At 31.5% G+C, this 16,701-nt stretch overlaps 2 protein-coding genes and 1 pseudogene across 2 annotated transcripts; all 3 read right to left on the bottom strand.

Annotated features, from left to right (window-relative positions):
- Positions 1-5,676: 5,676 nt before the first annotated feature.
- LOC114423995 lies at positions 5,677-8,190 on the bottom strand (annotated as a pseudogene).
- A 2,216-nt stretch (positions 8,191-10,406) lies between these two features.
- Positions 10,407-11,318, bottom strand: LOC114422982 (alpha-amylase/subtilisin inhibitor-like). Its single transcript, XM_028389562.1, has one exon. The coding sequence runs from the start codon at positions 11,248-11,250 to the stop codon at positions 10,639-10,641; it is 612 nt and encodes a 203-aa protein (XP_028245363.1). The 5' UTR covers positions 11,251-11,318; the 3' UTR covers positions 10,407-10,638.
- A 2,843-nt stretch (positions 11,319-14,161) lies between these two features.
- Positions 14,162-15,274, bottom strand: LOC114424318 (alpha-amylase/subtilisin inhibitor-like). Its single transcript, XM_028391162.1, has one exon. The coding sequence runs from the start codon at positions 15,072-15,074 to the stop codon at positions 14,448-14,450; it is 627 nt and encodes a 208-aa protein (XP_028246963.1). The 5' UTR covers positions 15,075-15,274; the 3' UTR covers positions 14,162-14,447.
- Positions 15,275-16,701: the final 1,427 nt, after the last annotated feature.

The raw sequence follows: 16,701 nt of genomic DNA, 5'->3' as shown, positions 1-16,701 counted from the left end.
AACTCAACAATGGTATAGAGTAGTGGATTGGGATGGTAGAACTAAGGAGCCAAGACGCATGTTAACATGAACTGTGGAATAAAAAAAATCTAAGTACAATATATACGTGGTGGTGTGTGAAGGGGCACAAGTTATATATACTGCACAGACAATTATAATATTTATTCTCTTATCATATTTATAGAATAAACACATCTACATGCTTGAACTACTTTGAAATTTGGCTATAAGATGGACATGGGTTATGCTCTACTTTAATATCAATAATTTTTTTTCGTACATTGATCTTCTTTCTCCTTTGATGCAATGGAGAGTAATTTGAATTTGTCCTCTTAATGTATATTTGAATTTTAAATATACAAAGATAGAGAAAAAAGAAATGTCATCAGCGACAAAATCCTTCTTACATGTAGTAGAAGAGTAAAGAGCCTAAAAAAGCATTGTACCTTCATCCCCCTTCTCGCTCCTCAACAAGTTGCCACGTAGCAAATAAGTTGTTGATAACAAAATTAGTTGAGGAAGACACAGATCCCACAACAGATAGTTTGTTGAAGTCAGCCAATAAAAGTAACCTCAAGAAGCAACATAGAGCACGAGAATTCATTCATATCAAACAAGTGTTGAGACTCTGTCAAAAAGTGTTGGACGCTCAAATCTACAGAACTTAGAAAGTTTCATCCTTTGCTTAGCAAACATATTTGTTGTATTCAAACTTAATTGTATATCCTTTCTTTGAGAGATTTGAATATTGTATTCAATCAAATTGTTATTTGAAAAACCAAAAGTAACTTAGTAATTAAAGAATACTTGAGTGCTTTTAATCTCAGGAAAGATTAAGGGTAAGTCATAAGTGGCATAGAGAATACTTGTTGTAGTCAGAAGTGACAAAGTAAAAACTTGTTTCTAATTAGTTGTGATTAGTGGGACCCTTTTATAGTTTTGTGAAGAAGAATTTGATGTAACTTAGGTTGAGTGAACCAATATAAACATTGTGTTTTTACTCTAGCTTCTACCATAACTTGATCATTTTCAGTTACTTTAATCTTATCTTTGGACACACAAGTTTTTACCTAAAGTCTATTTGTGAAAATCTGTTCTTAACATTTGGACGCTCTTATTAAGAACACCTTGTTTAAACTTGTGACCAACTTCTTTTGTAAAATGTGTGATATATGTTATTTAAGATTTTTGATTAAATAACTCTATAAAAAAAATTTTGCATTGTCAGTGCATTACCATTAAACTCATATAGTTAATAACACTACTAAAAAAATGATTTTTTACGACGCACCTTCTAAGACGGTCCCAAAAAAATGTCTTAGAATGTTAGGCAGTGGCATTTTTATAAATAACAGGAGATGTACTAAGACGGTCTTAGAAGGCTATGATTTTAAGACGGTTTTTACAAAACCGTCTTAGAAGACTGTCATTCTAAGACGATTTTTACAAAATCATCTTAGTAGATTGTTGCTATTTTTAATATTTGAATGTGTCCCTCTAGCTACTATCTCAAACCCTAGCCCTAAACAAACTTAGAAACCCTCTTTCTCCCTCCCTTCGTCTTTGTCATTTCCACCCTTCTTTCTCTCTCTCGTCTCTCGACACAATCCAGGTAAACAACACAATCAACGTAGACCTTTCTTCCTATCATTTAATTTCATAACTTTTTTTTTTTCAGATTAGGATGAGGCCAACCACAGTGGATTCGAGCGAGATTCTAGAAGTGTGTAGGAAAGAGGTGATGGAGTGGGATAAAGAGGTGGTGCATGTGGCACATGTGCTGTATGGTTTACTCAGTGAGGGGTTGGGATTGGGTGCGGAGAGGCTCACGGAGATGGGTCTGGTGAAAGGAAGAGTTATGATGGGGGCACTATTACCCTTTTTGTCCTCAGCCTAATCTGACGGTGGGGCACTATTACATCCTTTTTTAGATCTATAATATCTTATATTCATCTTTTTGTGTATCAAATAATTTCTAATGAAACATACAAGAGTGCTCATCATAGGGTAATTACTCTAATAAACCACGAGTCTCTGATGCTTTTTTCTTCAACCCAAGTGATAGGGTGAGACTTTTTGGACCATTACCAGAGTTAACATCAACAGAGAAACCAACTCCTTATAGGAACTTCATTTTTGATGAATTTATGAAAAGGTTCTTCACAAAAGAGTTGGACGATAAATCATTGACAAACTTCTTCAGGCAATGATGTACACACACATATATAGCATCTATTTCGGGTGATATATCAATGTTGAAGGTACATATATAAAAATTTTGATGTGATGATGATGGTATTTTATGCTAATCATTATATTTTTTTGAACTAATAACTGATGTTTTTCTCCTTATAATGGTCAGTTATTTGCTTTTTATTTTTTCTTGTTTCATGATTATGAGTCTGCAGTTGGAGAAGCATTGTGAGATTGGGGAGATTAAGAATGTTTCTAGTGGGAGGTATGTTGTGATGGTTGAGGATTCAGAGAGAAAACAATGTAGTAATAGTAACGAGAAGAAGAAGAGGGAGAAAATGAGAAGTAAACATGGTGAAGGAAAGAGTGTTGAAGAAAAATCTGAAGAGAGATGGCTTCAAATGTTTGGAAAACAAAGTCATCAACATGTTGAAGCGAAAGCGGAAGCAGAAGCGCAATGTGGATTAGGAGAGTCACAAATTCAGGTGTTGTGATGTTTTGGTCATTTGTGGAATTTGATGGTGATAATTGTTGGAGAAGTGGTCTCAATAGCTTAAGAGAGGGGGGTGAATTAAGTTAAAAAATTTCTCATTTAATTGACTTCTAAATCCCCTTTTAAATCTATATGTAAAGAATGTTGAAGATGAAGATGAAAATTATATCAACAGAATACTTCAAGTGTGTAAGATAAATAAAATATGCAAGATAAAATAATCACGATTTTATTGCAATTTCTATAGGAATTAGTTTTTGAAAATATTGGCTTGTTACTTTTTGGTAATGTTAAAGTATTGGTCATGGAATTAAATTCCTTTTAGAACACTATGGATTAGGAAAGTTCTATAAGATTTTTTACTTGCCAACGAAGCTCTAATATGCATATAATAGGGACTGCAAGATAAAATTTATATTCTTGCTTACGAATTTTTAATTTTTTTAAAAAAGTACATTCTAATACGATTCTCTGAAAAACCATCTTAGAATATCTACATTCTAAGACGGTTTTCTCACCTCAATATATTTTATTTTATTTTTTGAAAAAAATGCATTCTCAAATGATTCTTTGAAAACCGCTTTAGAAAGTGTATCCTTCTAAAACGGTTTTTAACTAAGAACTGTCTTAGAAAGATAGCATTCTACGAAGGTTTATAACTAGGAACCAGCTTACAATGATATCATTTTCTAAGACGGTTGTCTGTGAAACCGTCGTAAAAAGTTCAGACTTTTTACGACGTCTCCTACAACGTTGGTTAATAATTGACGTAAATTAACCGATGTAAAATGCACAATTTAACCAATGTAGAAAGTATTTTTGCAGTAGTGTAATATGTTTAATTACAATTTCAATTCCCCTATTTATAATAAGTTTAACTACAATTTTAGTTCTCCTATTTATTTTTTGTGATCTCATTCACTTGCAAAATTTTAGAAAATTCATAATATTAATTTAATCCTTTAATCACTACTAAAAAAAATTAGTTTTAACGACGCAAACTCAAGAACATTTATCCCAAAACCATCGTAATTTTCAAAGCAATGGTATTTTTGTAAATATAAAGAATATTTCAATTACGTAACTGCAAAAAGACGATGGTTTTCACGAAAACCTTTGTCGAAATCGAATATTCAAAGACGGGTTTTTTTCAAAAGCCATCTTTGAAGGAGGACCAGATTTTATTTTTGTTTACACTGCTCATGCCTCTTTGCCTGCACTCACTCATTTTCCCTTTGAAGGTTCTAGATCGAGAGAGTACAAAGGAAAAACCATACAAAGGTTGAACTTCTTTGTCTGATCCCAAAGCCACCCGCGGAGGAGGAGAAAAAACCCTAAAAGGAAGAAAAGCCCAAACCAGAGGAGAAGAAACAGCTCGACAAGGTTCTCTTGGAGCCACTACTTGACAAGGTACTCTTGGAGCTCCTCGACCGTGTCATCAAGTCCCTCGATGTCTGCAATGCCATCACCCTCGACCTCAACGCCGTCAAGAACCATTGAAGGAGTTCTTGTTCCCATCAAGTCTGAATCGCTCTCAACCTCAAAGGTACTCTTTTTTTATTTTTTCTCTCATCTCACTTTCACTCACCTTTGCATTGCATCCATGGCTCAAATACAAGTACAAGCTCGTCAATCTGTTGAAGGGAGAATAATCTCGCCCTAGTTTGTTTTTTAACCCTAACTTTCCCAATTTGCAAATTATTCATTCATTAACTTTCTTCTTTTTCGGAGCTTCTCCAGCTCAATCATGTTGATTGTGTTCCCATTGTAGTGGATGGCCACGTTGTTCTCTATGACTCTTTCACCATTATTATGGTCACTCCTCTCTTTCACTTTCCCAAAAATGTTTGGGGTAGAGAACCATTTCAGTTATACAACAGAGAACTCTGTGAAGTTTGGGGCTCATCGAGATACGGATCACCGTGAGCTCAAACAACCATTAGCCATGGAAGTTTGGAACTCTGTATTGCAAAGACTTAAACCAAGGTCTAAGATTACAGTATTGGCTAATGGACCCTTGACTAATCTAGCAAAGGTTGTATCAGTGAAAAACATAAGCTCAAGAATTTAGGTGAGTTATAGTATATCAGCAAGAGCAATAAGCTGCTAATCTAGTCATTTTGGTAAAATTAGCCAAAAGGATACACTTAATTCTGCACTTAAAATTTTGCCTATAGATGATTAAAATATGCATATTTTACTGATAGCATGGAATAACAATTCCAAATGTTGCAGGAGTTATATGTAGTGGGGGGACACATAAGCAACAATGTCAATGACAAAGGAGATATCTTTTCAGTTCGTTCAAACCAATATGCAGAATTCAATATGTTCCTGGATCCTTTAGTTGCCAAGATAGTGTTTGAATCAGAAGTTAACATCACACTCATTCCACTCAACATACATCGTAGAGTAAGATCATTTTTAACCATTATAGGCGAGTTGCATAGAACACATGAGGCTGTATTTTCTAAGCATATGTTGTCAAGGCTATACCGTTTAAAGCAAACCCATAATAGATATCAGAATATGGCATGAGTTCCTGTCCACAACTATTATTTCTTTTTCCCTTGCTTATAGTCCTCTTTCAAATCTTAATTTCAATAGTTATTCTTAAACTTAAACTATAACTTGTGACAAAAAAGGAAAATAAAAGAAAATAGAGATGTTATACACAACAATTTTGTGTTTATTAGGTGTCAAATCATTTGTTACATTTTAAATTTGTCTCTATTTTCTCTTTCTCTCTTGAAGTTATATAAATTATTATACAGTACGTTATACAAGCATCATTTTTTCCAAAAAAAAATTAATGTTTATATATAATAGAATGAAATTCATCATACATTGTTATAAATACAATTGATTAAAATAAAGTTAATTTAACAAAAATATAAACATGATAAAGTAATATATAAACTAAAACATTGACATGACAACTTAATAGTGGCGCTTATATATTATTAAAAGATGGTTAAACATGATACCACGTTGTTTATTACTCAAACAACCTCTCAAAATGAGAGTTACAAACACAACCAAAATGAATTGAAAGATGAAACAGTAAGGTTGTACTAAATTATTCATGAGCAAGTATAATGACTTGTTTACCAGCACTACGACCTTGGAACATTGCTTCTAGTGCAACTGGACCGTTCTCAAGACCCTCAGTTATGTCTTCAACATATGTTATCTTCCCTTCCCTAATGTAAGGCAAAACAGTATCCAAGAATTTAGGATAGAGGTGATAGTAATCATAAACTGTGAAGGCTTCTACTTTGATCTGCTTGTATATGATATTCACTAAGTTCTTTATGCCTTGAGGCTCATCAAGATCTTACTGTGAGATCATTCCGGCCACTGCAATTCGTCCATGCCTTCTCATGTTAAGAAGGGCTGCCTCAAGTATGTCTCCCCCAACATTGTCAAAGTATATGTCAATTGTAGAAGCAAGCTTCATGATGATGAATCAAGCATGATTCAAGAAGTTTTGATGATGACAAAAAGCCCAAAAGAATGATGTCAAGATTGAGTCAACAAGTTCAAGATCAAGATTAAAGAAGAGACATAAAGATGAATCAAGATTCAAGAGAAGATGATTTCAAGATTCAAGAGAAGAAACCAAAAAGCAACAAGTCAAGACTTCACAAGGGAAGTATTGAAAAAGATTTTTCAAAAACCAAACATAGCACAGTTTTGTTTTACAAGAAAAGTTTTCTGAAATTTTTCTAAGTTACCAGAGTATTCACTCTCTGGTAATCGATTACCAATTACCTGTAATCGATTATCAGTGGTAAAGTTTGATTTCCAAAGCTTTTAACTGAATTTGCAACGTTCCAAATTTTTTTTAAATGGTGTAATCGATTACAATATATTGGTAATCAATTACCAGTGTATCATTTTCATAAAATGCTTTGTGTAATCGATTACATGGTTTTGGTAATCGATTACCAGTAACAAGTTTTGAATAAAAAGTCAAGAGATGTAACTCTTCCAATGGTTTTCTCAAGATTTTCTCAAGGTTATAACTCTTCCAATGGTTTTCTTGACCAGACATGGAGAGTCTATAAAAGCAAGACCTTGACTTGCATTCAAACAACTTTTTTACAACTTTTGAATAACTTTTAGAACTTCTTGAACAACTTTTGAGAAATCTTGAAACCTTTTGCTTTTCATCTTTCTTCTTCTTCCTTTGCCAAAAAGCTTTCTAAGTTTTCTGTTTTCCAAACCTTGTTCTTCTGCAGAAAACAAAAGTGTGCTATATCTTTTCATTCTCTTCTCCCTTTGCCAAAAAGAATTCAACAAGGACTAATCGTCTAAATTCTTTTTGTGTCTCTCTTCTCCCTTTTCCAAAAGAACAAAGGACTAACCGTCTGCATTCTTTTGTGTCTCCCTTCTCCCTTTTCAAAGAATTCAAAAGGACACAGTCTGAGAATTCTTTTGATTCTTCCCTTTCCCTTAAACAAAAGATTTCAAAGGACTAACCGCCTGAGAACTTTGTCTTAACACATTGGAGGGTACATCCTTTGTTGTACAAGTAGAGGGTATATCTACTAGGGTTGTTGTAACTGAGAACAAGAGAGGGTACATATCTTGTGGATTAGTTCAAGTGGGGGGTACATCCACTTAGTTGTTCAAAGAGAACAAGGGAGGGTACATCCCTTGTGAATCTTTGCTTGTAAAGGATTTTACAAGGTTGAAAGAAATCTCAAGGACCGCAGGTTGCTTGGGGACTGGATGTAGACACGGGTTGTTGCCGAACCAGTATAAAATTCTTGTGTTTGTCTTCTTCTTCCCTATACTCTTTAATTTCCGCTGTGCACTTTTAATTATCGCTTTTACTTTTGATTAAGTTTCAATTACTATTCTTTACTTTCTTAACTTGGTAGTAAAAGTCTAATTAAATCTAGTAACATTAAGAAGGATAAGTTTTAATTAATCAAGGTACATTAATAATTAATTCAATCCCCCTTCTTAATTATTCCGAGACCACTTGATCTAACATCAGTGCCTTCAGGAAAGTACCTAGCACCATTTAAACCAACAACATTTAATATTTTTAGCATTCTGGCTCACTAATAAAACAATTCCAAATTTAATTAGTAGAGAAAATTGATTTCCTTATCTTGTGAAATATCAATTACAACAGTTTATTAGGATAATTAAATTTAATATTTGTCTCTAAGGATATGTTAATTAAGTGCCAATTAAGGCAATTATTATGTACTAACCTCTTCAAAGTTGCATCCAGGTCTTGTTCCTCCTTGTAATTAAAAGCCCCATCAAACCCGAACTTATTCTTCAAAATTTCAACCTTATTTAAACCAAAAACAGAACAGTTAACTGAGGTTGTTGTTGTTTATACTAGATAGAGGCAAATTGCTGTAGGTAGCATGCAATATCCCTACCTTATCTTTACTTCCAGCACTTCCAACAACATAGTAGCCCATCAATTTTGCTAGTTGCCCAACAAGTTGGCCAACTACACCAAATGATGAAGGATATTATCTTAGTTTCTTTGTTTCAGTCATTGTATAGTACTATTTTTAAATTTTGCAACAGCTTAAGGATATTATTTGTGCTTCTGATGCATGATGTATGTAATTTGCCAATTGGTATGATTTCATGTTGTAATTTATTGACAAATTGCATAGCTTTGGCCTCTTGATCTGGCTTAAATGTAGTTAACCAATTAGCCCATTTTTTAACATCTGGAGTTTTCTGTATTAACAGAGAGATCCCAAAACCCATGAAACCGATGGACTGGAAGTCCTGTCTTTTGATTTTAACATGGGAACAAGTAAGCAACTTAGTCTGTGTTTTTGTGATTGTGATTAATCAGAAGTCTATCATTTCTGTCGTTATACACATCCAGGTGCTTCTGATATCCTATTTGATAGATATTGCTATTAGACCCTGCAAATACATATTTTAATATAACATAAGGCAGTTTAACCACCGTTGCCATCCTCCAAAGTCGACATTAATGTTAAGTTGTCAACTTTCTTTTATTAGTTTTATTTAATCGTAAAAAGGAATTTATGATCTATGCTTTATATTTAATTGTCTTGAAATTATACTATACATACATATATATATATATATATATATATATATATATATTATAATTTATAATTAGTTATGGTAGTAAAGTCAGTGGTTCTTGTTTAGAAGGAAATTGAAGAAGTTAGTGTAAAGTCTCATAGAATAGGATCTTTCTGCGTTGCACCAACCACTGTGAGAACAAGACCTTGTGCATGGAGAAACTTTCACTGGTTCTCCCTGAAAGAAATATTATAGATGGTTATGAAGTTGTCATTATAGAAAATGGTGCTCCAACACAGGTTTGTTGCTCAATAGGATGTTTGTTATGTTCTTCTTGTTTTATCCTTAAGACCTCAACCACTGATTTTGTCTTTCTGCTCCCATTTTCAAGCTTATCAAAATTCATTCTCCCGTGCGAGCTGATCTAAATCGTGTTGTAAAATGGGTTCCTAATTTTTTTATTCAGGTCTTATCAATGCTATATATATATAACACGTGCAATTAGTCTGTATGTACATTGGATATATAGTAGATAGAATGGTTATTCAATATTTGTTTGGTCACCTTTCAAATATGTCGTAACCATTGCAGGGTGTTGATGCATTGCAGGGTATTTAGTCACAAACTCTTGGCCTGTGTATTGCTATGGGTATTTCAAATATGTCATGGGTATTTCTATGGTGCGTACCCTTTTCTCTTGTCTAATAAATTTTTATTTTGTCAATGAAAAAAAGTTGAATATGTATATTGAGGAGGGATTGAACTTGTAAACTTATTCATAGGTTTCATAACTTAATCAACTAAGCTGATTCGAAAGGATATAATTTAGACATATGAGTATCACTTGAAAGAAATATTAGTCATTACTTTTAAACATGCGGATTATTAAATTGGTGGAGGCGTGTAATTAAAATTTGGAAAGAGATTAATTACATACGTATTAATATATAATATATTAATTCTTTGAGATGGAAATTAATTAGTTATATATATATAGGTGAATGGTGGAAGAAAGATGTTGAGGTTTAAAAAATAAAGATTAGAAATTTTTCTTCATTAAATCAAATTCTTTTAAAAAGCCTACTTTCTAAAATGATTTTTGGAAAGATACTCTTAGCCTCCTCAAATTTTTTTTATTTAAAAAAAACATTTTAAAATGATTTTATGAAAAATCATTTTAGAATCGTCATTATTTTTTAAAAAAATGATTTTAAGATGATTTTTTTAAAAATTATCTTAGAAGAATACCATTCTAAGATGGTTTTAAGCTAAGAATAGTATTAGAAGATATCCTTTTAAAATGATGTTTTTAACTAAGGACCGTTTTAAAATAATATTTTTTTTAAAACGTTTTTTGTATAGAATTGTTAATTGTAATAAGTATGATGATGGTTAATATTCGACAATGTGTAAATTTTGCTTAAGTTGATGGTTTAATGGTGTGAATATTTAACAATTAAAAATAATTTAATTAATAAAATATATAAAAAATAAATTAATGTCTGCAAAATTAATAATTGAACAAAAAATATGGATTTTTTAAAATTTGACAAGAACCTAAAAACTATAGAGAACAAAATCTGTGATAAAAAATTAAAGAAAAATCAAATCGCAATTTCGCCTAAATAATATGATGAGAATGAAAAGATAAATACGAATAAAAGCAAAGTGATCAAAGATGAAATAAAAGAAGTATAATATATAATAACCAAAGTAGCAAATGAATTACAAACTCATAACAATTAGGAGCTTTATTCAAATCAAGAACAGAATACTGAATACACGTATCTTTATTTCTTCCTAAAATAAATGGATGATAGCTCCATATATCATATATTAATCCCTATTTACCATAAAAAGAACTATGACTAAACGGCCACAATATTCTTCAAACTTAGTGCTTCAAATTAATCATCTTTTTTCTGAAACACAACTGGAAGTGGAGTACCATCCAAGGCAAAGAAAATCCTTCCATCCTCACGCAAAATACCACCAGTGCTACAAACGAATCCACAATCGGAGCATATTTCCATAGGGCACCACTCGATGTTATAGATACCAACACTTTGCGTTTCCACAATTCTAAAATAGTTACCAATGGATCCAAAATTATCATCTAGGCCAGTGATGATGAGCCTCCTTCCACTCCTCGTGTCGTTCTCACCCACCCTCCATTCCGTGGATTGCACACACGTTGTGGAAACTTCCACGAATTCGATTCTCAAGTCGCTGTTCACCCTTATATCCTCATCTTGAACGTTGAGGGCAAAATGGGTAAATTTCACTGGATAACCAAGTGGCGTATCGGTGTTTTCAAGACCCACGTAGAGAGGGCACGACCCGTTTCGGTTGATCAAGGTGAAACGCCCTCCGTTGTCGGTTATGGCTGGCCTGATGTAATACTCATCATCATTGTCAACGGGTTCGCCATTTGTGTCAATAACGTATTGGGCTCGCGAAAATGTGGCCATGAAAAGCCACACCGTAAGGGTGAGGGAAGCATACAACTTCATTGACATGGTATTATGCAATGCAATAAATTGAGGTTTATTTGGTGAGAGGATTTATGGGTTTTGTCACAATTAATGGGTGTGATTTTGAGGTTGCAAGAGGAAGCTATTTATAGGATACTATGTAGGGACGGATCTCCAATGGCAGTTAGGGGATAACTGTCCCCACTAAGTATATTTTTTTAATACTTAAATGTATTAAATAATTAGTACTTTTGTTTTCATAAAAAAATAGATATTCTTTTAAAAAATAACTTTTTTTAAAAAAAAAGAATATGAAAAGTTATAAAAGATAAAACTTTTAAAAGAGAAAACAAATTGATATTAATTTTATCTATTTTATTCTTTTAAAATTAAAAATTTTAAAATTTTTTTATTATGAAATTATATATTTTATAAAAATTAATAATATATTTGTCTTGTGAAAATATTATAATTTTTTTTTTAAAATTTTTTTTAGATCGGTCACCGAATATGTGGAATGGGATTGTGTGTGGCATGTCGTACGAGTTTGGTCAAGAAAAGGAGGTACATTTCATGAATCAAAATTCAACATGACTTATCCAATTAGACATTGCTTGTACTGTAAGGCTAATACTGCTAATTAGCAGACAAATGCTTTCATCGTCGATGAGTTACGTGTCAAGGATAAAGCTTTGATTTGAATATATTTTGTAGAAATATTTACTCTACCTACGAGAACACCTCCCAAATTGGAAATTTTGTTATTACAATAACAAAAAAAGTACAATCCAGACGGCCAGACGCATACATTTAATACAACGTTTATCTTTGTGCAATCAATTAATTTTAAATTTTATCATTTTCTTTCATAGACAAAACTTATACTAAATAACTAAGTTGTAATTGCCAAAAGAATATATGGAGAGATATTCATGTAATATAATAGAGTTAAGTTACTAGAGAAAAATACAAAGTGTTATTTTATTAACTATAGACTGAAATGTATTTATGGGTTTTAATTATATTTAGTTTAATCTCTTAAATTTAAATTTTTTTTATTTAATCTTTTACACTTTTAAAATTAAAATAATTATTATGAAATAATGATTATTTTTAATTTTGGAATATAATTTTAATTTTTTTATTGATTTAAAACGTGAATCATGTCTCCAAAGATTTACGTACATAATCTCACTTATTGTTCAAACCAAAAAGACACATTAAAATGGTGAAAAATTAAAGAAAAATTTTGTATAAAAGTCGATCAGAAAATTTATTAAAAAAGAATTTACATAAAAATCCTAAAGAAATTTGCTAGTTATAGTATAAACTTTTCTATACAAAATGAAAATATAATAAAATCATAAAAAATGATTGTGAAAATGAAAAAATATATTATAAGAGATGATTAATTAATTATATAATTATATATGAAAAGAATTATTAATTAATGAATAATTAAGCAACTTCGTAAAATAGTTTAAAAATAATATAGAAAATCTTATTGAAAAAAATTAATTAAAGATAATTTTACCCAATATGTATTTGGTCCTCTTGTGTCTGTTAGGATTTTGGTTGCCCTTGGCCGTTGGTTATGGTTATGTAAGTATGCGTTTAATTTCTCTCAGAAAGGTGCTTAACTTTGTTATTAAAGTAATTGGTTCTGGATGACAGCAGCAGCAGTTGAAGAAACACCCCCATCCAAAAGTGAAGCCTCATGCAATATGGTTTTCTAACTTTGGCTGATTAAAAAAAAAGGTTTTCTAGCCTGTTCTAGATTTTCCTTTGCGTGTATCAGTCTGATCAGTTCAACTATATTAGTATGTTGCAGAGGTTTATTATTGCTTCAAAGGACACATTCTTGATGTAGCTAGGGGTGTCATAACTACTGCTAGTTGATGATACACAAGGTATCATAACTTAAGGCTTCTTGATGAAGGGGTGTCATAACTCAAAAGTAATGCAACAGGCTTCTGTTTTGAAAAAATTGGGGTTTGATTATATGATTATATACAAGAATGGAATTTTGATGGACATATCTTGCAGTCAGTGTTTCACACCCCTTCTGTTGGATGGCATTAGGATAAATATATTTAGACACTCAAATGTTAATTAATACTTAGTAAGAGAGAGAAAAAAGAAGAAAATATATAGGTATATAGTAAGAAGTGTATCCTAATAGAATGTTTAAAACTTAAATACATTTAGTCATAATAATTTAATATTTTTTTGTTGTTATAAAATTATTTTTATGTTTTTAATTCTTAAAAAATATGTTTATTTAATTTTTTTTTCTTATATTATTTTAAATAATATTTTTTTAGATTTAAAGAACTATATATTTAAAACACATTAAAGATGAAAAATGAAATAAATATAATTTATAAATATAAAGACAAAACAAAAAAATAATTTTACAAAAAAAATAATATATTATAAAAATTAAAAAATATATTTTATAAGAAATACTATATTATAAAAATTAAAAAAATATTTAAATCTATGTTTAAAAACAAGAGATTATTAAATATATATCATTGTCCGTAGCGTTAATTTTGGTGCGTCATACATTTAGTGGCAGAGGTTTTATAGTTTACTTTTCTCTATCTTGGCACTACTGGTGCTAGGGTTGGCACTACTGGTGCTATATATGGTTGTCTAATTAAATTAAATATTATTATATAATATATTCATTTTATCTAAAGACGTGTAGGATTGTGCAACTGCAATACATGTTATAATTCAGCTTAACAATATTAATTATTCTCAAAGTGTATATAATTCTTTTACCCATCTTTTTATGAATATAGAAACTCATCAGCTGTACCAAAACAAAAACAGTATTAGACCCTTATTATTATATCTAATTAAGTAGTAAAAAAGATAAAAAACTGGCCTAGTTGATGGACGGGGTGATGAAAAATAAAAAGATAAATAAGAAAGTAAAAATAAGATCAGAAAAAGTAAATTATATAATAATTTATTTAATCAAGTATGTAGTAAATGAATTACATACAAATAATATCAATTTAGGAGCTTTTTTCTACAAATCAAGAAGAGAATACTGAATGCATGTATCTTTATTTCATCCCATAAAAAAGGATGAGAGCTCCATCGTATATTATTTCTTATACTAAGTATTGTAAATCCCATTATGGTGTATTAAATTCTTACGCATAAAAAAATAAATATTATTCCCTATAACCAAAAACCGTCACAATCTTCAGACTTGGGGCTTCAAATTAATCATCTTTTTTCTGGAACACAACTGGGAGAGTGGTACCATCCAAGGCAAACAAAATCCTTCCATTCTCACGCAGAATACCACCGGTCCCACAAATGAATCTGCAAGTGGGGCATGCTTCCGTAGGGCACCACCGGATGTTATAAATACCAACACTTTCTGTTTCCACAATTCTAAAATAGTTACCTGCACTTTGTATCCCATTATCTCGCCCAGTGACGATGAGCCTCCTTCCACTCCTCGTGTCATTCTCACCCAACTTCCATTCGGTGGATTGCACACACGTTGTGGAAACTTGCACCAGTGTCACTTTCAAGTCCGTGTTCACCCTCAAGTTATCGTCGTCGTCCTTGTTGGCAAAAGGGGTGAATTTCATCGGGTAGCCCTGCGGCGTGTCGGTGTTTTCGAGACCGACGTACAAAGGGCACGACCTGTTTCTGTTGATCAATGTGAAACGCCCTCCGTTGTCTGTTATGGCCGGCCTGATGTAATATTCATCGTCAGTTTCAAGAGGGTCGCCATGTGTGTCAAAGACGTAGCGGTTGTTGGATTGGGCAAGGGATAATGTTGCCATGAAAAGCCACACCGAAATGGATAGGGAAGCTAATAACAGCTTCATCGACATGGTTATCAATTATCTAATTTAATAATAACGACTTTGATCACACAATAGATTAAGTAAGGAGGAAAATACTCACTACCTTTAAGGTCTCTGAATTGCTATTTACAGAAACAACTTCGTATCAATATTATAATTTATAAAAAAACAAAGAGATCGATGAAGGTTTGGTGAGAGGGTTTGTGTGTTCAGTAACAATGTGCGTGCTTTTGATGTTGCAAGAGGAAGCTATTTATAGGATATATGTTACAGGAGTGCTATTTGGTGCAAAAGAAAGCATGCAGGAAACACACGGACTCTTAATTAGACGGCTATTTTTTTTTAATTAAATATATAATATGAAGAGAGTTTTTATTGGCTAAGCATGAAATCAGGGAAATAGATAACATTGAAAAATGCTAATTATATAATTGTTTCTTAATTAAAATTCAATTGAGTAGTTGATTATTAAATAACTCAATAAGATTTTTTTAATTGTTTAGAAATACTACAATAATATTCTTTCCATCAATATTATTGTTTGATTGATGGAAGTAAAAAAATTTACATTAATTTCCAATACGACCATTGTTAATTAAGCAATATATATTTTATATTGATTGTCAATGAAATCAATGTATAAATAATGTCCTTTATAAGGTTAGTGGCTGATGTAAATAAACATTTTTACAATCAATTGTTAACACATTGATATAAAAAATAATTTTATATCGGTTATCAATACAAATAATGTAAAAACAACATGCTTGTTAAGGTTTATAGTTGATATAAATAAATATTTTTACATCAATTATTAATATAAAAAATTTAAAAATATTTATTTACATAATTTTTGTCATTCAAATTAACAAAATAAATAAATGATAAGTTATAATACTTTTAAATAATTAGAGGATTTGATTGGAATTTTTATTAATTCATGAACTCAATTGAACTTTTAGTTATAACTAAATTATTAATTTTAAGCATAAAAACTAAGTGGGAAATTTTCTAGCTTCTTTGGGGCACGACATTCGTATTGCAGCATCATTTCCCTCTATGTTTTGGGGTTGACGGTGGTATGCCGTACGTGGCATTGAAATGAGAGGTACGTTGCTGAATAATATTGAATCATAAAAGTCCAACATGACTTATCCAATTAGACCTTGCTTGTACCTTAAGGCTAATATATGACAAATGTTGCATCAGGATATTTGAAAGAAGATGCCTAATTATATATATATATATATATATATATATATATATATATATATATATATATATATATATATGTGTGTGTGTGTGTGAAGACAAGCATGTGGCCCACGTATGTGTGGGACTGGGACCACCATGTTACGATAATGTGAAAATGTCATGGATGTATTGTATGTCTTATTCATCATATCATGTTGTGTGTTTTGAGGGATGTTGTTGAGCTAACAAGGGGGGCATGAATGAGTTGAAGTGTGGTTTTTCCTTTGAAAGTGATTCAGTTTGGAATCTCTGTCTGACTCATGTCAATCCCATGAGTTGCAGTATCATTGCAAGAAAAGATAATCCTAACGTACCACCAATAGTCGCATCTCAATGAAAATATGTTGTTGGGCTTTCCATGGTGTGGAAATTTGGCAATTGCATGTTCTCATGGACTTCT

This window comes from Glycine soja, chromosome 8 (assembly GCF_004193775.1).
Source record: "Glycine soja cultivar W05 chromosome 8, ASM419377v2, whole genome shotgun sequence".
NCBI classification, from domain to species: Eukaryota; Viridiplantae; Streptophyta; class Magnoliopsida; order Fabales; family Fabaceae; genus Glycine; species Glycine soja.
This window is presented reverse-complemented; position numbering and strand designations above follow the sequence as displayed.

Coding starts and splice junctions, on each gene's coding strand:
- LOC114422982 (XM_028389562.1), bottom strand. CDS start 11,250: ATGTCAATGAAGTTGTATGCTTCCCTCACCCTTACGGTGTGGCTTTTC.
- LOC114424318 (XM_028391162.1), bottom strand. CDS start 15,074: ATGTCGATGAAGCTGTTATTAGCTTCCCTATCCATTTCGGTGTGGCTT.